This window comes from Lates calcarifer, unplaced genomic scaffold, assembly GCF_001640805.2.
Source record: "Lates calcarifer isolate ASB-BC8 unplaced genomic scaffold, TLL_Latcal_v3 _unitig_185_quiver_2250, whole genome shotgun sequence".
Taxonomy (NCBI): domain Eukaryota; kingdom Metazoa; phylum Chordata; class Actinopteri; family Centropomidae; genus Lates; species Lates calcarifer.
In genome coordinates this window covers 978-27597 of record NW_026115808.1, presented here as the reverse complement: position 1 = coordinate 27597, position 26620 = coordinate 978, and the positions used below count along the sequence as shown (strand labels likewise).

The following is a 26620-nucleotide window of genomic DNA, read 5'->3' as shown; positions in this document are numbered from 1 at the left end:
AGATAGTCTCCTACGTGACGGCTATGAACATGTACGCCAGTGTGTTCTTCTTGACGGCCATGAGCGGCGAGGTACTGGTCCCTCGCCTCCGCGCTCAAGGGCAGACGGCGCGGCGCACGCACTGCTGCTCCGCCGCTGCATCACCGTTTTCATCTGGTTCGCGCCGTCTCCGCCGCTCTGCCGCACGCGGTTTTCTCCACGACCGTCACGGTTTCCAACGAGGACCTGTGCCTCGTCAAATTCCCGAAACCAACGGGACCGCGCAGTTCTGGCTGGGACTCTATCACTCCCAGAAAGTGCTGCTGGGCTTCGTGGTGCCCCTGGGCATCATCTCAGCCTGCTATCTCCTCCTCCTGCGCTTCATCACCTCCAAAAACATCAACACCTCCAGCGCCAAACGACGCGCCAAGGTCACCAAGTCTGTCACCATCGTGGTCTTGTCCTTTTTCCTCTGCTGGCTGCCAAACCAGGCGCTGACAGCCTGGGGCATCCTCATCAAACTCAACGTGGTTCATTTCAGCTACGAGTACTACACCACGCAGGTGTACGTCTTTCCCGTGTCCGTGTGCCTGGCGCACTCCAACAGCTGCCTGAACCCCATCCTGTACTGCCTGATGAGGCGGGAGTTCAGGAAAGCGCTAAAAAAACTCTTCTGGCGGATGACTTCGCCGACCCTGACCACCATAAGGCCGATCACGGCCACCACAAAGCCAGAACTGGACGAGCACGGGCAGGTCCTGGTCCCCATCAGCGCGCCCGAGGAGCCCGCTGTGGTGTTTTTTATCCTCCGGGGACAGTTATGTACGATGACAGGCGAGATCTGCCGCAAAACAGCACTTAGTCTAAAGTGCCCGGGACTCTTTTTTTCTTTAATTTTTTATTTGTACGCATTTATGTTAGTTGGCCAATTTCTTACCTGGATGTTGTCAGGAGATTCTAAACTGGATCTAAATTGGATGAGAGAGGCTCAAACAGAGATGATCCTTATCTCAGTTTAATCACAGTGGCTCGTGCTTGTCCCCAGAAATGGCCACTTCACATAGATTTGTGGGTCTACGCAGCTACTCTTTTCAGTAAAAGACAAAGCAAAGACATTTTTTCTTGTGTATAAGAAAGAAGACATGTTTTGAATGTGCCCACATCTGTCAAAAAATACAGAAAAATACTTCATTGTGCAAGTAAAGTGCATCAGTATTGTGTGACGTGCTGGTCCTTCTCTTTCCTCAGGACAAGAATGTGAACACTCAGGTGGACAGTGAATTCATTCATTCACTCATTCAGTTTTACAGTCACAGAAATCCCCGGCTTATGTTACATTAGATAAGAATGAGTCAGGAGAGTTCCACAGAATGAGTTTACCAGTTTTAAATTATTCCATTTATGTAACAAATTAACACATCTATATCTGCACACTGTAATTACTCCTAAAAAGGTGATTTATACTAGAGCTAGACTACTTACATTACTATATAGTCACTATGTACACTACAGAATATAGTGACTATAGTCACTATATATGACTAGTTTCATCAAACTAGTTTCATCACTATATATAGTGATGAAACTAGTTTAACTATTATAATAGAGAGCATTTTCTTACACCAGTAGGAAATTTGTATAAACACAAGGAGAGAATGCAATTAATATCTACACATAAGTTAACAAAGTTCACTATATAAAGATTACTCTTGTCTCAGGGAATCTGATTGGACCTCAGTGGTGGATATAGAGTTGATAGCTCTGTGTTGTAAATGTTGTAAATCATTTCATCTGTTGCCCATAATGGTGTTATTAAATGGGCTGAATTAGGTGAAGTCTGGCCTTCTTGGTCACATGCTGAATATCACCTGATGAAAACACAAAGTCCAAACGTCATATCTGTGTTCAGAGCATTTTCAAGAGCATTTACCCAGTGTGCAGCATTTTTTGCTTTTTGTCTCTGGTCAGAGAAGCATCTGAAAACATGGCATGTACATAAATTACATGTGTGTCTTACAAAGACACACATTAAAAAACCATTTAAATCCCCCCCTTTGAATTAATGAAAACATAAATACTGATTTTTTTTCACCAACTTAAACATCCCATTAACTTTTAATTTGTTTACTTTCTCCCATCTCTTCTAATTAAAATTTCAGAGAGGAGTTTGCCATTAAAACAGACTTAATCTCACAATAGCTAATTTCTCCTGATATTTTGCTATCCGCTAACTTTTAAATGTCAAGTTGAGCACAACTAATACAATCAGTCTGTGGACTTAAGATAAATTTAACTAGTCATATCTCAACCAAACACAAAAAGAATTTAAATATCTCTTCATTAGTGCCTACATGAATTTAACTCTGTTGATTTAACAGTGAAATTAGGAGCATTTATGGGATAAAATTATGTGTTTTTGATTTCTACTGACAAGCAGCACCATTAACCACTCAATAGAGTAAATGCAGCCAAGTGCAAGGAGTCAGGGGAGTAATCTCATGGGCTTTCCCTTCACTTCTGTTTCATTTATTCAGGACCATGTGTAATAATAATCATCTGTGAGTTCTAACAGAAAATTGCCACCCTCAAACTAAACATCACACATCATGTCAGGGACAGCTGACCACCACAGTCAGTTATGTAAGATATTAAAGTACTGTTAATAGCTGAGGGCACTTGTCATCCTGCATAAATGTTTTTTAAAGGGAGCTCTGCACTGACAGACAATTAAACCACAGATATAACAGTGTACCTGTACAAAGTACCTGATTCAATTAAATGCTGGATTCAATACTGTCTAATAAAATAATAATCTTAAACTCATTTTGGTTGATATCCTTAATTCGTTTTTTTCCTGCTGCCTCAACGTTGTCTGTGTGTTGTGTGTGTGTGTGTGTGGTGTGTGTGTGTATACTGTATGTGATGAGACAAAACAGTGACAGTGGGAAGCAGAGACCATGCAGATCATCTGACAGAGATACAAACATGAGTCTTGCAAAATCACTATAACAATCAACATCAGTGACTGAGATAAACGCAGCACTGGATTTTTTAATTAGGCAATGAAAAGAAAAAGAGACTGATTTTATGCACATAGCGACAGACTAATCTAATTAGAAATAAATGGCTAACGGCCCCAGGACCAGAGTATTAAATTGATACCCAAGAGAGATCTGTGATGTCAATGGTGAATCCAGCACCCACACTGGCACACACCACACACACACACACACACACACAACTGTATAACTCACACAAAGAGCATTTCATCTGTCAGTGGAAGAAAAATGACTTCAATCAAAATCATGATTAGAAATTCAAATGCAACAGCATGTGTTCCTCAAGAGACAAGCTCCACTGATGTCCCAGAGTACCAAAGAAGACCCTTTGATGTGTTTGAATGTCTAAGAAACAGATATTCAGATATTTTTTTTAACATTGTGTACCACAATTACGTTTTAAAAAATCGATTTACATATGAAAACGCATTCGAATGTGCCTGATTCACAGTGATAAGCACCTGAAACCTGTGACATGTTTGGTGGAAATGTTCATGGTGGCTTCAGACACGGTGACTGTCTTCTCTAGATGTCAGTATATTACAAGCGAATAAGAGACAAGAGCGAAAACAACAGCTTTGAAAAGTGAACGAGCTACTGATCTCTCTTCTTACAAAAGCCTGGAGGCAGAAACAGAGATATAATGAGGAGCAGAGAAAGATAACATAAATTTCTCCCAATGATTCAGGGGAAAATCTTACATGGCTGCCAGAAAATGGTAGAACCCATTTGCCCTGTCACTGTCTCTCTTGTGCAACTCAATTCCTGCCAATGGCTAAATTAGCCCGGCTACGTTTTACTTTGTGGGAGTAAGTTTTGAAAAGTTTAAAGATCCCCTCCAGGCATGTTTTAAAACATGTTAAAAATAAAAAAATAAGTCTGCTTTGTGTAATCGTTTGGGGGTTACCTCATTAAAAATGTTTGAAATGGCATTTACTTTATCCCCTTCGCTGCAAAACCTACAATCTATTAATATGCAATTACTTAACATTTCAAAAGTTTAATTGCTCGACACAAAACGTTTCCTCCTGCGATCAAAAGCCCAGTCTTGGTGTGTGTGTGTGTGCACTGGAGGCTTCACCTTTACACATCACACTTGCATAAGTTGCATAATTAGATCAGGATCAGCTCTGAACTAGCTGTAATGTCACAAAATCATCTTTATATGTACATGACAGCTTTCCAGTGTCAAACCCTGCATATACATTATTCAAGGCTAAACAGCAAATCCATATATTTGCAATATGATAAGATAATCCTTTATTAGTCCCACAATGGGGAAATTTACAATGGCTAAGTGCAATATCCAAATGACTCCATCATGTTATTGGGTTGTCCCTCTGTTCCACTCTTGTGGATGTCATATCTCAAGGACATCATGAGGGAATTTCTTTAAGTTCAGCACGTACAGTTATTTGGGCTCAAGGATGAAGTGATTAGATTTTGGCGAGCAGAGGTCAAAGGTCATCATCACTGTGACCTCATCAAAAGCATTTTTGGCAGTAAATCAAGAATTCATTCCTAATTATGACCCCATGTCACACAAATGTCTGGTAGGATGAAATGATGAAGTGATGAAATTGTATATCCCAAAAGGTCAAAGGTCAACTTCACTGCAACATTATGATGTTGATGAGCACTTCTCTGGCCATTATTCAGCGGCATAACTCAGGAACAGAAGGGGAGACCAACTGGTTGGCAGAGGCGAACAGCCACTGAATGTGTCAACATAGCATTATAAATGTGGAACAGTGAAGCTACAGAGATTCATATTGTATATATAGATGCAAGGAAACATGGTTTCAGGTCATTAAAGTTCTTATAGGAATCACAAGAATCAAAAACATTTTAAGGATATAATACAGAATCTTTATTTATTAAAACAATACCATTAAAATACTTTCATACGAGCAGAGTCATTCCACATATCTGATAAATAGGGCGATGAAGATGCAGCCAAACAGAGACATGGTCGAAGCTGAGAGGACCACCACGACCACACTTCCTGCCAAGTTGACCAGAGCGCCGAGCCCCGCGCCCACGATAATCTGAGCCAGCTGGACCATGCAGGTGAGCGCGGCGCAGTCCACCCCGGTGCCACGTGGACTGTGGTTGCTTCCTCGCAGCTTCATTTGTTCCTGGAAGCACAGCAAGGTAGTGAGGGGGTTGATTAGAGAAGAGGTGGGCGAGGAAGGAAAAAAAAAAGGAGATAACAATATCTGATGTCAATGGTTTCTCTATTACCAGAGATGTCCGTGGCAGAAAGCAATCAACACTTGGGTTTAGATGCAGCTTTGGAAAATATTAAGAGACCATCTCATATATCTCCTCAGGCTCCCCAGCTATTTCATGTTGAATTTCATCACCATCTGATGTGATTCAACTTAATAAGGTATTGACTGAACATACCAGGACACATCAAAATGGCTTCTGAAAAAAATTCTACCAGTAATTGATTGTTTTTAACACCAGCTATTTAAAGATATTGTAGTTTATTATTTGTTTTTGAGTATAAACTGAGTTTGGAGTATTCAGTTTGCCGTAAATTTATGACCAGCTGTCAGCTGCCAAATATAATGTTCAAAATGGAAGTCATTCTGTTGAAAATTACAAATTAATGTGGTCTCTCTTGTTTGTGCAGCAAAATCAAAAGTTACCTTTTATCCAGAGGTTATAAACAGCAGGTGAAAATCTTATTTACTTCCTGATCTGTACACTTACATCTTAAATGTCAGGGAGTTGGTCGTGAATTTTAAATAAGACAAACATAAATTATCTCAACAGGTGGGAGCCAAAAAAGTTGCATTCAGGAGCTGCCTCCAGTTTTGTTCTGCCAATATCAGGAGTCAACTTCAGTGGTCTACCAAGGGAACAGACCGGTCTACAGCTTTACTAATGTAAACTGAAATCTGGACATTTGTATATTTGATTGACAATTATGATTTTTGGATATTTCTTTATCTATTTTAGTGTTTTGCATTGGATTTCTTTTGCACAGTTTCTTTGTATTTTTTCTGTTCAGTTAGCCGTTAGCCTATGTGTGCTTGGTGTTGATACTCAGTACTTTGAATTCCATTTGAATTACAGTTGGGAACTTGGTAACCAAGCATCTGCGATCATATTACAGTCTGCAGTTCTCGGATTAGCTGCCCAGAGCTCCTGGGCAGGAGGCTTAGTACATTTAAAGAGACCAGGTGGAATTTTTACTCATGTCAAGATGTTAATTGTTGGAGATTTGTTCATAAGCTCAGTGACAGAATTGAGAAAAACTATTTGACTTGCTCGTAAATCTGGTGTTATTCAGTCTTTAGATTGACATGTCACCACTGGAATCATCACCTTGTCTTATTCCATTGTAAAATAACATAGTACCCTAGAGTATTTAATGTTATATACTGAACATGAATTTAAATATTCCAATTTTTAAAACCCATGGCACATGTACATGTGAATAAACACCTCCTGTTAAATTGTGACCCCATCATTCTGTAAGATATTGTCCTTGCCCACTGTATCAATTATATTTAGAGTTCAGTTAATTCTTTTATTGTTAGCTTGTAGCACAACAAAGTGTACTTTGAAGGTTGTAATGTAAAGCTTTCCTAGAAAACAGCATTGATAGCCCAATTCTATGCATGGTTAATTTTGGTGGAGTCTTGTTACTGAATTACGACAAACAATTACAAAAAATGTCTTTTGAGAGAGGATTTTCAGGGTCGTTTCAGAAAATACTAAATATTAACTTACTAGTGTGCCCCTTTAAACTGAAATTATCATTCATGCAATTCAAATATTTTCCAGCATCTTTACCCTGAAAGTACAAAAAGTGTGTGCACACTCAAATCAGGTCAGATGTTCCTTTCATTTGGTTTTCAAACTAAAAATTTAGCTCAGGGGGGAAGCTGGGTCCCTGTGGAGTCTTACTGAAATCATGTTGTGCTATGGAGCAGTTTTTTCATGAGTGTTTTGTTTGTCTCCTGCATGTATGTCACGAGTGGAACAATAAACAGTCCTGCCAGTGGTATCTCATTATTCCAGTGATCTACAGGTGGTGATGTGCCAGCAAAGGCAGAGATGTATTCAATACATTTGTCAGACACACAAAGAGTTTTGGTGAGTAACACTGAATAAATCATAACTTTTGTTTGTTTTCAAAATTAAAAGACTCCACCATGAAACTAAAGGATTACTGCACACCGAAGAGGGCCTAGCCAAAGGAGCTATGCATTTTTCCTCTATGCTACATTTTGACATTGAAAATAGAATGAAAGGAAAAAGAACATTCTAACTGATATCGGTGTGCAAACCCTTTTTTCTACTTTTCGACTGCACACACCCCAGCTCTCTTTGTTTAGAGCACAGTGGGGGGGGGTTTGTTTTTTTTTTTTTTGCTCCCATGCATCTCAACCCTGAAAAACATCTCTTTAACGAGCACAGTACCTCCTCCTCACGCTGATACTCTGCTATCAGGTTGAACGGGATGGTGTAGAGCGTGCTGGACATGACGCCGAACACGCTGCAGAGGATGAGCGTGGCAATGATGTTGGGGAAGAGACCAATCAGGCTGGTGCCCATACCGAACACAAAGTAGCCCATGAAGTATAATCCTTTCAGGCCAATGTATGGGAGAAGGAAACGCTGCACATCTGAAAACACACAAACGCAGGTTTGAGTGGCAACGAGAAGCCCAACATCCAGGCTATAAATAGAGCCAGTTCACACTCTGTGTTTTGGATTTAAGCATACAGCTTAGCATCCCTCTGGGAAAACATGCATTTCATTCAGGCGGTGCAGGCTAATGAATGGCTAAAAGCTGTGATCCTGATGCAAAAAGAGAGGGAGGCAATAATTGCCCACTGCGACCTGTTCCCCTACACAAGCTTGTCAGGCTGTCATTCACAGAGGTGTTAATGATGTCACTGCAGAGGCTGGCTAATGGTGAAATGAAAGCACACACATATGCAATGTCAGGAAACACTATGTGACCTTTTGCGATCTGGTTTTCTGCATTAATTAATCATAAAATGTGATTTGATCTTCATCCAACACACAAGCATAGGGCACGCAATGTGCTAATAACATACAAACAGTTTGAATGTTTTATGTTATGTTTTACACTGAACACACCCATTAAACATTCTCAGTGCTGGTGGAAAACGTAAGTGAACCCTTGGATTTAATCACTGTCTCCTTTGGCAGCAGTAACCTCAAACAAGCTCTTCCAGCAGCTGTGGATCCTTAAGGACCGGAGCCTATCCCAGCAGACACCAGGCGAGAGGCGGGGTACACCCTGGACAGATTGCAAGTCTACCACAGTGCTGACATACAGAGAAAAACAACCATTTGGAGTATTCAGTTAATGTAGCCTGCATGTCTTTGGACTGTGGGAGGAAGCCGGAGTACCCAGAGAGAAGCCATGCAGGCACATGGCACAACTCAAACCCGGAACCTTCTTGCTGTGTTTACCACTGCATCACTATGCCACCCAGAACTGCTTCAGCTCAGACATAGCACCTCTACTGGGTTAAAGTCTGGGCTCTGACTCTAAAAGGCAGATTTTCTTTGTTTGAAGTCAGTCTAGTGATAGATTTACTTGAGTGTTTCTACAGGGCCTTAGCTGGTGGACAGTCACCCTGATATTATCCCATAAAGATACATTGATAAACATGGGAATTAATTCTCCCCTTAATGGTGCTGAGCTGCCCAGGCCCAGAAGTGGCAAAGCAGCCCTAATTCATAACGGACGGTCTCTCCACGGTACTGCTCTAATTCAACCTTAGGTCCATTATTTATGTCATTACCTTAAGGGTTCATGTACTCTTTCCAACCTACACTGTGAATGTTTGAATGATGTGTTCAATATAGACATGAACAATACATTGATTTGTGTGTTATTAGTTAAAATAGATTGTGTTTATTCATTTGTGTGACTTAGATGAAGATCTAACCATATTTTAAGTCACATTTACACATAAATACAAGTAATTCTTAAGGGTTCACATAATTATTCTTGCCACTGTGGCACATTTACTTACAGGAGTAGAGAGCAGAGGACACAGCATTAATACACAGTCCCCAGCAGCCTACTTCTACTCCTCTCTCATATGTGACATAGGCTGTAGAGTTATGGTCAGCATAAGGATTTCCTTTGTATACAATCTGCAAAAAAGAGAAAAAAATATGTGAAGATGAGAATGTAAAATACATCGCACCATATTCAGGGGAAACTTAAATGTAGGGACAGTGGAAGAAAACAAGACTATGGGGAACAAGGGAATAACTACTTAGAGTATTTTTGAGGAGAGGAGAAATAAAGTAAACTCTGAAGTATTTTTGGGCACTCACTGGGTACAGTACTAGTAAATCTGAGGAACAAAAACTACACACAAGTAAAAATATAACATATAGATGTAGGTGGATCAAACATAGATCATCTTAGTAATTATTATTTCTAATTAATTATTACTTCTCTAAAAATAAGGTATGGGGGGCATAATATCAAATGTTGACTGCTCTCTCATGTTTATTCTTCAATTACACAATAAGAACTCTCTTTCCATCTCTCAGAGATACACAGTATTTCAAAACTTAATTTACCCCTGGTACTCTCTTGTTCCCTACAGTCTTCTTTCACTGGTACCTGATTTATACTAGAAATCACACTGTAAACTACATGCTATTTTATAATGTGTTCCCAAAGCACTGCAGTCAAATAATCCTAAAAGATCCACACACACAGTTCTCCTGACACAAACATCAAATGTTGGCCAACCTTTAATACATATTTTTATCTATATAAAAAAACAGGCACTATCCCTTCAGCTCAACGGGGAGCCACTGACTATACGTTTCTTATCCCTGATAACAATGTCTGCATTTGTAGATTACATGCTAGAGCATGAGGTCTTAATGAACCATGACAGTGTGTAGTGTGTCATGGTGGGAAGTGCATCCTTTGATCAGCATGCACACCGCAAAACTGTGAAGCATTCATCATTATTACTCATGTCAACAGAAGATTACACACAACAACAGACTGCTCCCCCACCCTCACCCCCCGTCTGCCCCGACAGAAACAGGACTTAATGGAGCTTGAATGCAGATACACATTGCACTGTGCTGTTCTTCACCTCTAGCGTTATTGTTCTCATTTTCTCCCTTTGCCTCATTTGACATTGAGTCGTAATTAGGACTGGAAATAAGGCCTCATTTTATTATCGATTAGGCGGGTGACAAATAAATCATTATGTGAAATGTTAGAAAAAAGTGAAAAATGGCCCAATTTCCCAGAGCAACAAAGTGAAGTCTTCATATTGCTAATTTTGACCAATAGTCAGAAGGAAAAACCAAAAAGATGTTCAGTTTACAATGACATAAAGCAGGGAAAATAGCAGCTAGCTTTGCCCTGTCCAACAGTAAAAAAAACACACATCTAAAGCTCATTAACTATCTTGTTAGCTTGAGTTTGGACAGAGTATTTGCATTTTGTCCTTTTTTATTCATTCAGAGAATATGCAGATGTAGTAAGGTAAAATTTAAAGGGGCTGCAACTAATGATTTTTTTGACTAGTCAATGACTTCCTTAATCTATAAAATGGTCTGAGTTCAACCACAGGACTTTTGTTGCATGTCACCCTCCATCTCGCTCCACCCTCATTTCCTTTCAGGTCACTAGTGTGGGAAAAAAAAAAAAAAAACTTTATGAAAAAAGCCTATAACACTTCCCAAGAGCCCGAGGTAGCATTTTGAAATGTCTTGTTCTGTCTGACATTCCCTTTACAATAAAGGGAAATCGCATTTGGGAGGCTGCAACAAGGAAATGCCCGACATTTCAATTATCAAAATAAAAATCAGTGTGAAAGTGCAATGCCAGAAATAATGTCAGGAACACAGAGCCATTGAAACTTCAATGGCAATAATGACTGCAAATCACTTAAAAATAAGTGATAAAAGGAAAATAAGCAGCGATTAGAAGCTCTGCACAGAACTGGAACAGGTAGGTCTCAAATGGGTTTGTTTGTTTTTTGTTTTTTTAATGCAGTGACTTTTTGAAATAGATAGAGTCAAGACCACATGTACAGCACCCATATGCAGACACACACACACACACACACACATCAATACCTGTCCCATAAAATCAGTAAAGAAGAGCATATTGCAGAGGAAAGCTGTCCATCCCAGCAGGTGACTGATACACAGGTAGCGGTAGTGGCTTGGCATACTGATGATGGTTTTCATCAGCGACCTGAATGTCATCCTCTTCTGGGCCTGCACAGATACACACAAACATCATCACAGACATCACCACCAACAGCAACAACACTGACAAGATTTTAAGAAATGAAAATAATACTTAAAACAGTTTTTTCTCTCATAGCAACCATTACTCGCCTGGTATTTTGTTGCTTGTGGCGCTTAAGCCCACGATTGATGACAGTTCAAAAGATTCAACAATAAATTTTTTTTTAAAGTCTGCACCGCAAGGACCATAATTAGAATGAATTAAGGGATTTGACTTAGAGATCTCAGTGCACACATTACGCACCTCCCTCAAGGTTTGGAGACAGAAGATGATAAGGGATTAAAAGACAAACTAATCTCTTTAAAGCAATCAGTCATATCACCCTATGGCAGTTTTAGAAATATTTTGATTTATAGAGAACTTTAAAAGCATTAAATCAAATTTGATCTCATATGACACTTAATATTTTTTGTTTGCTGCTCTCCAGTAATAATAATGCTAACAAATTTACACACACATACAGCAATTAGGGCGAGATGAAGGCAAAAGCATGAACTGCTGGAGATTATTAATCAAGCATCTTTATATTCAAGCACAGCTACAACATTGAGTTTAAGGAGGAAGATGATACAAACTCTACATCTTCTTCATCACAAACATATTAAACAGAAGTCAACTCAGCTGGAGTGGATCATTTATTGATGGTGATTGACTGATGACCAGATTTTATGTGATCAAAAATGAATTCATCAGTACTCACTAACCACCTTAATGTATAATGCAGGAAATTGTTTCACATGTAAATTTTATGTTCACAGGATATATTCATATTAAAATATAAACAGATTCATGAGGTTATTTGAAGCATTTCCTCTGTAGAGCATAGCACTAATTAACCACTTGAACCTGAATACCCTCAATATTCCCATTTTCCCCAAAGCAGCTTCAAAGTAACAGTATTTTGAACAGTATTTTTGACTGGCATGGCTTTAAGGATGGCAGTGTCGGTCAGTTCACTGCTTTGGTCCAACATGAAATATCTCAGCAACTATTGGATAATTTTCCATTTCTGGACACATGTTCATGGTCCCCAGAGGATGGATCCTAATGATTTTAGTGATCCCTTGACTTTTCCTGTAGTGCCACCATGAGGGCAACATCTCTAGTTTTGAGTTAAATGTCTTAACAATTATTGGATTGCCATGAAGTTTTATTAAGACATTGATGTTCCTCTCTGGGTAAATTATAATCACTATGGTGACACTAAGTTTTCTCCTTCAGCCTCAGCTGTGCTAATGTTAACGCTGTCATAGGAAACATGTTAACATGCTGACATTTAGCATTTAGCTGTGTCTGACCATTTCTGTGACTTGAAACCAGTGATCTGACATTAACATCCACTTCATGCTGTTATTGGTTGGCTGTACTGAGGTGAGAGACAAGCCAGGCAACCTCTCTCTCAGCTTTCTTTTTGCATTTGTTACACAGTTATTTGTGGCACGTTTAATGTGAACAACAGAGTGCAATGCTATGAACGTCTTCCTGGAGAACAACTGGAGTAGTTCTCCTGTTTTTTGTTTTTTTTTAAACACTATTGCATATGACAGCAACTTTTTCACTTCACCTCAGAGTATGGTGATTTGGATCAGATATATATTTTGTTTTCCAAACTGGTCAGACAGCAGGTCTTATGAACTAACTCTGACACTAATTCAATAGTGAAAAAACAAAAGTATTGCAGGGAAGTATTGGCCTAGATTTAATTTTAGCTTGAACTGATAACTATTTGCCTATTTATCATTTTCAGCACTGTTGTGACTGCTTTTCTAAATATTTGTTTCAAGGCGTTCCTCTAGTTGCAGTGCTTCTCATTTCATCAAACTTCTTTAAGCCCTACTTGTACTGTATTTATTTTAGGTATCATTTTGTGAGATTACACTGAAGAGTGACTCAGTGGTTAGTGCTGTCTTTTCACAGCGGGAAGGTCATAGGCTGAAATTCACAGTCTGCCAGAATTGGAATCAAATTGGTGGTCAGTGTGTGGACCATGACCTGATGTGCAACATAAATCGACTGGACTGCATTTATATAGTGCTTTTCTAATCTTAGTGAGCCCTCAAAATGCTTTACACTAAAAGCCACATGCACCCACTCAAACATACAGCACTTTTCTATCACACACTGATGATCTAGCGGGGGCAAAATGGAGGTTCAGTATCTTGCCCAAGGACACTCTTGACAGGGACTGAACCACCGACCCTCTTACTGGAGGACACAGCCACAGCTGCCCACGTAAGAACACATACAGCAACATATTGTCCGTTCAGAAAATGAAAATGGATGCTCTGGATCATTATAATGTATGACTAGATTACATATCCATTTTCCATTCTTTACTGCTGCATTCAGTGCTCTCTGTGAGCATCAGCAGGATGAGTGGTTCAGAGAATGGATCGATAAATAAATCAACACTGTATTCCACTTGCTATATATACACATGATAAAATAATTGCCTCCTGGGGCACTGTTAACACCTTCACATCACAAACCTCCTTGTTTGGCTGCTTGGCACTAGAGGTCACCGAGTTGGCCTCCCCCAGAGCAGAGAAGGACCTAGGTCTGAGGTCTGGTACAGATGCTGGGACTACAGGAGAGACAGGCTCTTTCTCCAGTGCTCCGTATCCATTACTGTGGGACCCCAGTAGTCGGAGAGCACTGGGAGGTGAAGGGTCAGAGGCAGATCGGTCCTTGCCCAGAGGTTGTTCTGGAATACTGAAGAGATGCACACTGAGGAAGATGCCCCAGGTCAATGCTGAGAAGAAATAAATGACTTGGTACTCAGAGCCCAGCAGCTGACCCAACACAGAATGACCCCAGTCCATAGCTCCCACCAGGTAACCACACGCTCCGCCCAGACCTGGAACACACAAAGGCAAAGTGAAGACATTATGCAGGTGCAATTGTTTTAAAGAGTGAGTACACCATTAGATTCTGCCATTACCTTCCCCTCCAGTATATTTAAAATATGCAACAGTGGAGTGGGTGGTCATGGGGGGAAACAACTGTATGAAGCAAAGCCTCATAGCTTCTTAGTGTGTTAGCTGAAGCACATTTATGCCCCTTTGAGAGAGTCACCTGTGCACCTGTCTTGTAGCAACTCTATTACGAGGGGCTCACCCAGTGTGTGTGAGTGTGTTTGGCAAGTATAATTGTGTAGTCATACCATTGCTTATTTACACATGCAGCTGTTACAGAGGAACATTATCATTTATTTAGAGTCATGTTTGTGTCCACCTAATGAATGTAAATCCAATATTCAGTCTCCTTTTAGCTCTGTTTTTGGTCTCCACCAGCTCCTGAGTGAAATATCTGGCTCGTTAGCTGATAAATGCTCCATTATGTTCATCAGCTAGTCACTAATTGTGAGTGTCTGCCGATTAGTGCTGCGCAATTAGTGTACAGCAGGTTTTGACAGCTTTTTCACTGAAAACAGCTGAGAATAGCTAGGGCAAATTACAAGCAAACTAAACAAAACCAATATATGTTTTGTTGTGCAAATAACTTGCATTAACATCATATGCTAACAGAAGAACAGATAACAGATTGTGTGAACAGTGAAAAAAAAAAAGGTGGAGTTAAAAATGAAATGTGTGCTGAGCTTGTTGGATGTACTTCAGTGTGTCTCTTGGTTTTAGGTTTGGTGCAACAGTGCATGAATAAAAAAAAAAGAAAAAAGAAAGATTACTAATGTTTAATTAAATGGAATCATTATCTGTCATCTCATACATGTGTGAAGTGTTCTAGCTCACAGCTTTTCCTTTTGTAGCAGCTGCCACTGAAATGGTGCAACACACTGTGAAGGGTAATACTTGCTAATTATGTGAATGTACCTACAGTACTGGACGTAAATTTAAAATGGAAAGAAATGTTCTCCTCTTATTCCTCTGTTACATCACAGTATAAGGGATAAAGAAGTTTCTTGTGTCCTGTTTTAAAGAAAGGTAAAACAGAAGAAGTTAACAAACAATATATTGTGTATTATTACACTGTTGCATAGTTACAGTACATAACAATGGTGAGTCATTACATTTCCTAAAATACACACAGAATACTTATGTTTTTAACTAAAACCAGAGGCAAATTCAGCTGATTCATCTGAAAAACAGAAATGTTCAGCTAATCAAAGTACGATTAAAGGTCCATATTTAAAAATGTAAGAGGTGCAACGAGTACACTCTTCATCAGTGAGATTCCATTCTTTTATTCTGTTTAATATACTGTATGTCCACCTTTATTTTTGATAACAGATTCAATCCTCTGGGCATGGATGATACCAGAGAGATGTTCTGCCACTCTTCACAGACGATTCTTCTCAGCTGCTCTTTGCTGCAGGGGTTTTGCTGCTCTACCTTTCACTTTAAAATACTCCAAGGGTTTTCTGTTGGATTGCAGTCAGGAGTAATACTTTCCCAGGTTCTTTCTTCTTTAAGAATTCTTGCATGATTGTTGTAGTGTGTTTTGGGATCATTGTCATGTTGGGCAATGATATTATGTTGCACCCATACAGCTCCATATATATTTCCATATTCTTTGGAAAAGTCTCTAATCTTTCAATTTTGTGGGCGATGATTTACTTCTTAGGATGCGGTCCGTAGAGGTTGACGTAATGCATGTCCTTCAGATCATATAATCGATCACTGAAACTCTAGTTTCCAGAGTTGTGCCAAGTTATAAACACTTTCCCATTTTTAAGGCAAGGTTGCTATATAGCTGATTGCATGTATTGCATTTGCATCGTTTTTCAAGGACAGCCACTTCACCTTCTCTTATAGGTAGTATGGCTCATCTTATACCTGCTCTTGTACCCTTACAATCTGGTTTCTTACAGTTCCTTGCCATGTGGAACCACACTGCATTAGACACAACCCAGGCAGAAACCAACAAAGCTGTGGTGTTCATAGGTTATTCTATAACCTCAGTTTGAAATTACAGGTGTACTGCTGCATCCTACATATCCTACAATCAAACAGAAAAATAAGACAATATTGTAATATAATACAATTTGGAATGATTCTGTGTTGCATGTGATGCAATCTCTGCACAATTAGGAAATAATTTCTGTCGACGTGGAGCACAAAGCGACATTAAATGATGAATACCACATTATTATTTTAGATGACAGAGTTTAGAGGACATTATTTGTTTAGTTTTATCACTTCACTTGTGCACAGTTAAATATTTTAGACACCATGAGTCAAACTCAATATCCGGGAGGTGGATGTGGCCCATCAGGAATTTGGATTGTCGTTGACATGAAGGCTCTCTGATTTCACTCAGAGGGAAGATAAGTCCCTCGCCTCTCTCTCTCTTTCTCTCTCTCTGCTCTCACTGGCTTTCATCAACAACACAGCCTCTTCCTCTGGCTGTAAAAGGAACGTTAAAATGCTGAGGCCTGACAGCTTCAAGAAAGGTGAGAGAGTGACCACTTCTTTAGTGAGCATTTTAACAAGCTTTGTTATGTCAGCGTCATGCATGAGTCATAATTTGGACAGATGGAGAGAAAACCCACATTGCGTCCTCACTCCTTTATATGCAGATTGTCTGCAAAGTATATAAATGAAACAGCCTGTTTGTTACTATGCAACGAAGTAGATCTAAAAATCAAGTCAATATTTTTGTTTTGATGTGATTTTTAAAATACCATTCTCAAAGGAGAAATTCATCTGCTGAAGGTCAGGGGAAACTGATGCAGGAGGAACCATTGTGTTGACTGATGCTTCCCATAATTGTGATCAGATGCCTACATTATAGTACATGCACACACACACACACACACACACACACAAGCACGCACAGACAAGCCTTGTGTCGATGGATTTCAACAAGTAAACATGCAGTAAATGAAAACAACAAAATGAAATAAAAAATGTATTTGCTTGGTTGATTGACTCATTCAATTGCAGTGCCCTAGAGTTGGCCATCTAAAATGGAGACTATTTTTCTACATTTCAGCAACTAGCAACTGGCAGGTACAGTAATAAACCACTTCAGGCGTCACACTTTGCTTGTGGTTGGAACATTGCTGTGTGCGTGCTGCATCAACCACTCAGATTCAAGATCCCTCTCCACTTGCCTTCTATATCATTAACGTCAGCTTGAGGACACCTTTCTGCCCCTGCAATAACTCTAGACCTTTTATTGCAGTGCAGTGCAACAGAGAAAAGCAAAGATAGCGCTGCGGAACTGGGGTGTTTAATGTCATCAAGGCAAAACAGGATTTAAATAGGCCTACAAGTATTACAGCAGCAAAAATTGTTTTCTGCAAGGCTGAACGCGAGTTCTCACTTGAGAAGGCGACCTGCGTAGCTCATGTACATTTATGGAAACAACCTAAAAAATCAACTTCAAAACTGATGCTTTTACCACAAACATCAGTACACATTTTAACAAGTGGACGTTTAGCAGGTATAATGTTTACCATGTTCACCATCTTAGTTTAATGTAGAGGTATTCAGTACTCCAAATCAAAATGAACTGCCTACACTGAATCACCAGTGTCTTTGACAAACGGTGGATAATCACTGAGCATGAAGTTCGCCCACATTCATTTTGATAGAATATGTGCAAATTGCTTTGCAATGTATTGTGGGCTTCCAGTCGAAGCGGGGCTGACCAGTGATGCGAAACAGGGGACAATAAAGAAAAGCATTGCAGTCACGGGTCATTAAGTTCAGTCGTTACCTGCTATGGATACATGTCCGTGGAGGTTAAGATCATTATCCATTACTTTACTTTGTGGGATCCCTCCTACCTAAGTCGCTGGCCTCCAGGATTACAGATACAAACAAAAACAAAGTGCTGCTTGGCACAGCATCAGGTAAATTGGTTAAGAAAGTGGAAGTTTCTTACTTATACAATGTTTGCTAATGAGTAAAATACTCATCAGCTTGTGAGGAAGAAGCAGTGGAGGCGATGTTGCGTGATTTGTTCACCTCCAGTAAGTTTTAAGAGAATGATATTGACAGCTTAACTATGATACACAGTCTGTAGCTTCCTCCGCAACCACAAAAGCTACTGGAACCCAGCTGTTCTTAAAATTAGAATCAGTGTTTGCGGAGGCCTAGTTCTGTACTGAACTAAACAGTTTAAACCAGCAACAGGAACAGAAAGTATCACTGAACCACTGGAGTTGACGTTAAACACCACAGCAGTTCTGTATAATAATTTATTAACTTATTGTTGCACATATTGAAGTGTATTGGAACAGTGAGGGGATCACTTCACAAAATAGTCAGTGTGTATAAACCTATGCAAAATCAACGGTGGCTGATGGGAAAGTCAATAGTTTTGAAGGTATTTGATCACGAGCCAAAGTAATGGACAAATTCAGACAGTGACCTGATGACGGTGGTGGAGGAAAAGCTAAGGGTTCACCAAGGCCATTATAGTTCATCCTGAGGGGACTGTGAATGCTGTAGCAAGTTTCCCAACAATCCATCCAGTAGCTGTTAAGACATTTCACTCCAAGCCACAGATGTCAACTTCATGGTGTTGCTAGATGAGCAGGCAAAGGAACACTAAAATCTTGAGGATTCATTGTCTGAGCTCCATGTGTGTCTGAACCAGATTTGATGAAAATCCATTGAATGGTTGTTGAAATATTTTAGTCTGAGGCGTAGAGTCCGGCTAGCTGCTGGGGCCTATAGGTGACTCATAAATTGTGTATAGCTTACCTAACCTGTTGCTGTAGAAACCTGTGTGGTCTCAAACACCTTACATAAGAAATAATAAAAGGACTGTCCACTCCCTCACATAATCAGAGGCTGTACAAGAAGTATAGATAATAGGGGTCTAAGGCGGCAATTACTCCCAAGGTTCAGAATATGTAGTTAGAAAAGCACAAACAAAAAAAGTACACAAATTACTTCTCCAAGGCTCACATACCAGCGGTGGCAGGGGCGTCTAAAGAGTCATGTGCCTGGCCTCTGTCTCTCTCAGCCCAGACCCATGACTGCAGCACATGACTAGCTCAGGGGTGGATTACTGCCTGACTACCATGCTCACACCACCCGGTGCCTGCTGACAGCTGAGTGCACCACTGGCGCGCAAAAACCAAAAACATCATCTTGCCCCCAAGCACTGTATGAAGAAATATTTTCTTGATCCTGTATATTTTTAGGTATTTCTTAAGGAAATATTTGTTGAGGTTATGGTGCTTCACAGATGGTGTTTGAAAGAAGAATGATACTAAAATATGAGGTTCTTCACATATACTGTGACAAATAATCATTGTAATCCTAACTTAAACATTATTATTAACATTACTATAACATTATTATCTAAGTCAAACTACAGACATAGTTCGTCTTATGTCAAAAAGGTACTTTTTTGGCATCTGAAGGACTTTGTTCTTATACAAAACACCTCAAAACAAGAATTCTTGAGTTCTTCTGTCAGGCAATAGAGCAAGTCAATACTGTTTCAAATGTTATCTTATGGAAATATTAGGAAAAAAGGTTTTCCTTAACAATTATCTCAAAACACATATCTCACAAAACCAGATTTAGCCATTTTCTAATCTTTAGGATCTTCACAGGTGTTGATGGATTGTAAGTCATGTTGTGCACATGACCTACAATGCATCCTTACCTGGGAAAGAAAAGGTTATGCATAAAATTTTAAATGGAAATTTGATCCTGCACTTGCTGTAAATCAGTGCTAACCACTATTAAAATATCACAGACCTGCTGAAGGATTAGCTATATAATATGGGGAAATGAAAGGTCATGAGTGTCCTTTTTCTTTGCTGTTCTTTCAGATATGGGTTGCTTGATTACATACAGCTTATATTACGATCCACCATCTGGAAAACACTGACTTTGCACTTTGAAGTATGAGTATGAGTATTTCCCAAAATGCAGACCGAGGTGACACTGAACAGAATATGGCCATCCCAAAATCTCTCCAAGAGCAATGCATTGGGATGGCACAAATGCAACTTTAGCCTTGTTTGCCTTAGCAATATTTAGCGCTCTTGATTTCCTCCCCAGAAAACATAATGAAATAAATAAAATTTCAATTCATAGTATGACCATATGGAGAGACTTTACTGCATCTAACCCTGAATGATTTGCTGTCATATATCTCACAGTATAAGTAGAGAATCTATTCATCCATCTAGTCACATTTAGGTGAAGTGTGTATGGGTTAATCCGTCATGAAAACAATGTAAAACACACTCACAAATTCCACAGAGTGAAAGGAGTCCTACATGAAAGTGTGAGCCAAACCTACTGTGTGTGATTCTCTGAGAGACATATTATAAAAGGTATGTGGTAGCATTTAAAAGAAGGGAGACTTTGAATGTGGGAAATGATTATCTGTGTTCATCACAATGAGAGAGCCCTCATATCATAACTATTCATTACAGCAGCTCAGAGTCAAAGGCCCATAGACCACAGTCTTCAGTAACAGGACTCAGTGGACTGGCATCAATGCTCTCATCTATCCTCATCTTTCCTAAGATGTCCTAATTATTCCTTTAAGTACTCATTTACCTCTCACGAACACTTATCAAAAGACAAACATGCATCTTGTGCACAGTCTTGCAGACAACACACAAGACTGCAGCACAGTTTGTGGAAATCTTCACACGTTCTTCCTAATGTGCTGTTCCCACCCACCCATTCAGTTGCGCATTCAGTCACTCCATAAGAACATCCAGTTTGACTCAGAAAATTGCTGCCATACACCATAAGTATGTGTCATGTGAGTTGCTCAGCTATAAAATGCCCACGAGGCAGCTGAAACCCTCATCAAATAAATAACTGATTAATTCGAAGCAAATCCATTAGGATACACGTTGGAAACGACAGCCAAGGACAGATTTATGGCGGAAATAAGCATAAAGTAAATACAAAAGCAGTGAGTACTGAAGTATAACAGCATTGTGTGTGTGTTTATGATGTGTATTACAAACCTGTGAGGAGGGCATGGTAGTGCAGACCTCGTTCCTTGTCTTGATGAGAGCATACATCAAACAGGTAGGCCTTGATGGGCCCGTCGATGAAGTCTGCGGCGAAGTCAAACAGCACAACTCCGAACATCACCACCACTATGGCCCATATCCTCCTCAATGACCTGTCACTGACTAGTGCTGCAAAACAGAACAAAAAATTTCATCAGCCACTAGGCACCACAGGAAATGATTGAAATCCACATTAATACACTCATTTTACTGGTCTTAAAGTATCAGACTTGCAAGAGTAATTTGAATAAAGATCCACATGTTCTCCAGGAACAAGAGTCCCAGTGGAAAAGCACATTGACAGGCACTTGGACAACAGTAACACGTTTTTTCTTTTTCTCTTCCAAGAAAACCAATTAAGTCTGACAGGTAACAATTGTATTTCAAAAGCTGACTGTTGCTGAACGTCATGTCCAGTCTTTTTCTGTCTTCTCCTCAAATGGAATGAAGGGTACTAAAGAAAAACAACATTTCACCAGCAAAACAAATTAAAACATGATGGAGTGGATTTAATGATTTACGTAAGAGAGCGTGTTTAGCAAGTGATGAACGACACAAAAATTAAAAGCTGCACTGCTGATGTACTGTATAGAGAAAAGTTACATTAGTAGAAGATTACATGCATCTTGAACAAAAGAAAAATTACAATTTGGAATCTAAAGGGCAAGTCATTGGCAACACAAAGCTGTTCTCCTTCTTTCAGGTTAGACTTGGGAGTGGTTACAACAATGCAAACACTATGTCACATGATCCCTGTGGCATTTACTACAACCCTGAGAAAGACTGAAATATAATCAGCTTATCCTGAGTTCGTCAGAAGACAGAAAAACTTTATTGTCCATGTGATGAATATAATAAAGCCTAGAGCCTTTTTCATAGATACTCAAGCAACAATCAGAGCATTCAAGAGAGCAAAAGTGCTTTTTAAATAAGCTGATGTCAGATTTTTGAGTGGAATAAGGATCATGTGTTTTTATAATTTACAGTAGCCTACAAACTACAGCTATTATCAATACAGCGTGATGTGTTTCAGGCCCCATGATTCCAGACCCCAGAGTCAACTGTGAAAATCAAAGCAGGTAAAAAAAAAAAAAAGATTCAATATGCACTTAACTCCTTGCTGATCCCATGCTGCTCAGTGGGCAGCCATTCAGCAGCTCTGTGATTCTGCAGCGAAGCAGTTCATGTGCCAAGAGAGTTCACTTTACTATGCTTAGCTTTTCTGAAGTAAAAAGTCACAGAATCTTTTGAGCACAGATCTCCTCGTGATGCTGCAGATTCCCACAAAAATGTTTCGGTCATTTAAATATTATCAGCATTTCCCTACTTTAAACCAAATTTGCAATAAGATTTTCTCAGTCATGCCTCATCATCATCTGTCTGTGCCAGCGGGCATCAGGTCAGGCCCACCCCGACGAGTCACACATTTAACTTCAGTCACGAGGACATGTCACTTTTCCCCTGCATGCGAGCAAGCAGGTACTGATACAGTTCGGAGTTTGATTATTTAAAAGTCCGAGGAGATAAAGAAGAAGCTTGAGGGCAAAAAAAAAGAAAGAAGGTCACCAATCACTTTAACAGTGAGAGAAGGACAGTTTACAGACTGATGTTCTTCACGGGACAAGATGGAGAACGGGAACAGTTAGTGCTCACATCCTGACAGAAACATCGAGATAAAACCTTTTATGTGTTTGCCTTGAATTTGTTGAGTTTTACAAGACGAGTCAAATTTATTCTTCATACTTCCGAACATGAGCATGTATAAAACTGAGATTAAAGAGCTGTCAAATTTTCACAGTATGTTCTACAATATATCTGTCTCTCTGAAATGGAAAGTACTGCTGTAATTATTCATTCGCTCTTATTTCCTCTGAATCAAAGGCACAGTTGGCACCAAAATAAGAACTCACTTTCTGATATGACAAGACTAAAAATATAACAGTACCCCCCTTCTCACTTTTTGGTTATTGAAGTCTATCTTTGATTTCCTCTCTTCCTTTCCCCTCTCAAATTCCACCCCCAACTCCCAACCTACCCCTCACCTGAGATGACTGCATCTCCATTCAGGAACAGGGTGATTCCAAGCACATGAGGATGCCCAGGGTCAGAATGTAAGGCCTTCTCCGGCCCCAAGCCGAGCGGCAGTGGTCACTGGCTGAGCCGATGACGGGCTGGAGCAGGAAGCCCAGGATGGGGCTGGGCTGTGCTTCACCAAAAAGGTGGCTGAAAGGTGTGACGGCTGGCTGCCTCCAGTATTCCCTTCCAAACATGACCAGGCCGTGGAGGATGAGGCGACCCGAGAGCGTCTGGGGGCTCCACGGCTCCGAACACCGCGCCCTCCCCACTGTCCATGTACTCCTCCTTGGAGCCATTGTAGTCTGTTGAGAACTGGTGCAAAGAGGTGCGGATGTGTTTGCCTGGCTCCGAGAGCCGGCAGGGTTGGGGCCTCACAGACTGGTCCTCTGATAAAAGAGTCATGGTTGAGAGAGAGGGGAAGAGGGGCAGAAGGAGAGAGGGAGAGGGAGAGGAAGAGGAAGAATGAAGAGGAAATCTGGGTGAAAACAGACAAAGTCAGAGAGTATGGTGGCGTCTATCTCAGGCAGCCAGGTAATGGATAAATGGCCAGATGCCCAGTCCTTGCACCGGTGCTCAGCTTGGGATAATCCTCCTCTCTACTGCATAGCTGAGCAATGAGTCCAAGATCCACACAGCCTTACTTCACATGTGAGGGTCTGCCTCCTGGTCTGAGCAGAGCAAAGCTGGACTCAATGAAGAGGAGAATGAGAGGGGAGGAGAGAAAGAAGTGGGTGTATTTAGGAGATTAGTGGATGTCTCTTTCCAGTCTTCATTCCTGAAAGTACTGTAGCAAAGGCCCGGGGCAGTTCATAGGAGTGTGTGTGAGGAATTACGTGCATGTGAGCAGGGATGGGAGTTGTAAAGAGGGTAATTTATTCCATTGTTTCCACAGACACTAATGATCAGCCCGTGGCATCATTTTTTTGGTAACTAGTTACTGTTCTCTCAGTGAGGAGACTGTAGCACCGGAATTAACTCATTAATTAATACATTTTAAAAAGATATCTGATTTGTGTGTCTATTATGCAAATGTATACATGTAAAAACATGTAAACATATGCAAATGTGCCTTTTAATAATTTCATGCCAGCATTCCATCATAAAAAATCAGTAGCTTATCTTTTTTTTTTTTTTTAATGAATTTGTTTTCACAATTAACAGTTCTTTTCTGCTCCACACTTTAAATTGTACTTGAATTAATCAGGATGAATTCTAATTTTAGTCATGGCTCTGGATGGTAATGTTGGTGGTAATGATGAAGTCCCCAGGCCTCTCGTCCCCACCACCATGGGGTTTTCATCTGTGATTTTATTGAAATGTCTCATTCATTGTGCCAAGAGGATGAACTGTAACCACTTTGGTGATGCCTTAATTTTTAATGTAACACCATCATCAGGTCAAAATTAACATTCTGATCTGCCTCTGCTGTAAAAGTCTGCCGGACCTGAGTAGTTTTTACTCATTGCCTCTCGTCACTTATTGCATGTGTCATCAGATGATCATGTGCTACTCTGAACTGAATGCGTGCTTTTTCTTAAGAGAAGTGAGATGATACAAAAGGAATACCTTCAAACAATGGGATTGCTGTATTTAAGTATTAGGTTTCTCATTTCTATAACTATTTAACTTCTTTAACTAACTAATTAGCTGACTGACTGTCTAACTATATGGAAGAAATTACAGCCTGTATCATGAAATATCATCAAAAAATATTTAGAAAATGACACCTTTCTGCCCACTCTTGCTGGGATTGTGTTCATTATTCTTCTCACTGTCAGTGTGCTGATCTGTATCTTGTTGCTCTCAAACTGAGGAGAAGCCAGAGAGAGACAGAACCGCTGCTGCTGTGACCTTAACACAGTATTTAAAAAAAAACATTTCTGACTTGCTCTTCTCTGTGAACTTCATTACAGGCGAAACTGACCGTTATCAAAGATAGTTTCCTTGGAAAGGTCAGGGGAGGATCAGGTATCCGTTGTTCTAGGAATCAGCAGACCAGCCCTCTAAATCACAAGAATATCATTAGGCCTCAATCACACAAACAGATGCACAGTGTCTGGGCAAGTAAAAGACACAGAAACATTCCTTGTGTGTCATTCATTTGATTTTTGACCAACATCTTTACTAGGTTACCCAACTTCAACCTTTGAACTCTTACACTCTCAGTTCTGAATGATCATTTTTCTTCACATATATACCCTTATTAAAAGCACTGGATTAATCTTGGTGTACAAATCAGTGGTGAGCAGCGTGACAGGACAGCCCAGAGAGAGATGTGCCATTTTCCAACAGTTTAACCTGCAATGTCTGATTGGTTGTAAAACATTATATTAAAGGTCAGATTTAGAATAGAGGTCACAATCAACATATACAGAGGAGACAGACACAGAAAGGACTAGAGCACACCTAGTCCAGGATACAAATCTGGTCCTGACCTGTCTCCGGTTCAGGGAAATATTTTACTTAATAGCTAGAGCCCAGTAAGATATGCTAACATTCCGTCAGAACTACCTAATCAAACATTACCATTTTTCATCACATTCTATCATTTATCTGAGCAACACTGGCCAGCCTTACATCTACATCATTATACACTGCCAGTGGGAGTTTCCTTTATAACACTGGTGATGTAGAACATATTGGGAAAGCCATAAGGAAAGTGTCTCTCGCACTTGAGTAACTATGACTGCACATTTTAGTAGTTCTTTGAGCACAAACCTCCAAGGACCACCAAAGAGAAATTCCACACAATTGCTGGTGACTGATGTAGACTAGAAATCATTCAGCTGAATGAGTGAAATTATATTGCGTTAATTGCATTCAGCTGTGACCTCAGACTGGGATCAGTAATTAGTTTATATTTTGCAGGTTTGCCCAATGTGTGTGCCCCATGGCACACTATCACAGTCTTTCACTGCTTCTTCAATTAATGAGGAAGACTACAGAAACAGTCTTTCCATGGCAGCAACGTGCAGGTACACTGACAATAGCAAAAACTAAACATCAAATTATACTGAAACTAATTATCTGATCACATTCTCACACTGTCAAGATCATTTGTGATGCAGGACACATGATCACGAACGTTGAAGCCAATGTTTTGAGTGAGTTCAGCCTGAGCAACAGATTCACACATGGTGAGTAAAGCTTTGTACTTGGGGTGTACTACTTGGGGTTTAAAGCTACTATAAGTCAAAATAGCCACTGGATGACATTCACTTTGTTTAATGTCAAATA

The 26620-nt window shown here is 40.0% G+C and overlaps 2 protein-coding genes across 2 annotated transcripts; one reads left to right on the top strand and one right to left on the bottom strand.

The window, feature by feature from the left end:
- Positions 1-5: 5 nt before the first annotated feature.
- On the top strand, positions 6-841 carry LOC108891041 (relaxin-3 receptor 1-like; the record flags this gene model as incomplete). The annotated part of the gene is given in 4 exon segments (XM_018688149.1): positions 6-64; positions 66-247; positions 250-773; positions 776-841. Coding segments are annotated over 4 exon segments (831 nt in total), but the record flags the coding sequence as incomplete, so codon positions are not given.
- Positions 842-4897: 4056 nt separating this feature from the next.
- LOC108891042 (membrane-associated transporter protein-like) lies at positions 4898-23679 on the bottom strand. Its single transcript, XM_051067661.1, is given in 8 exon segments — positions 4898-5176; positions 7479-7684; positions 9074-9197; positions 11163-11306; positions 13830-14197; positions 21260-21436; positions 23350-23394; positions 23397-23679. Coding segments are annotated over 8 exon segments (1569 nt in total). The 3' UTR covers positions 4898-4954.
- Positions 23680-26620: the final 2941 nt, after the last annotated feature.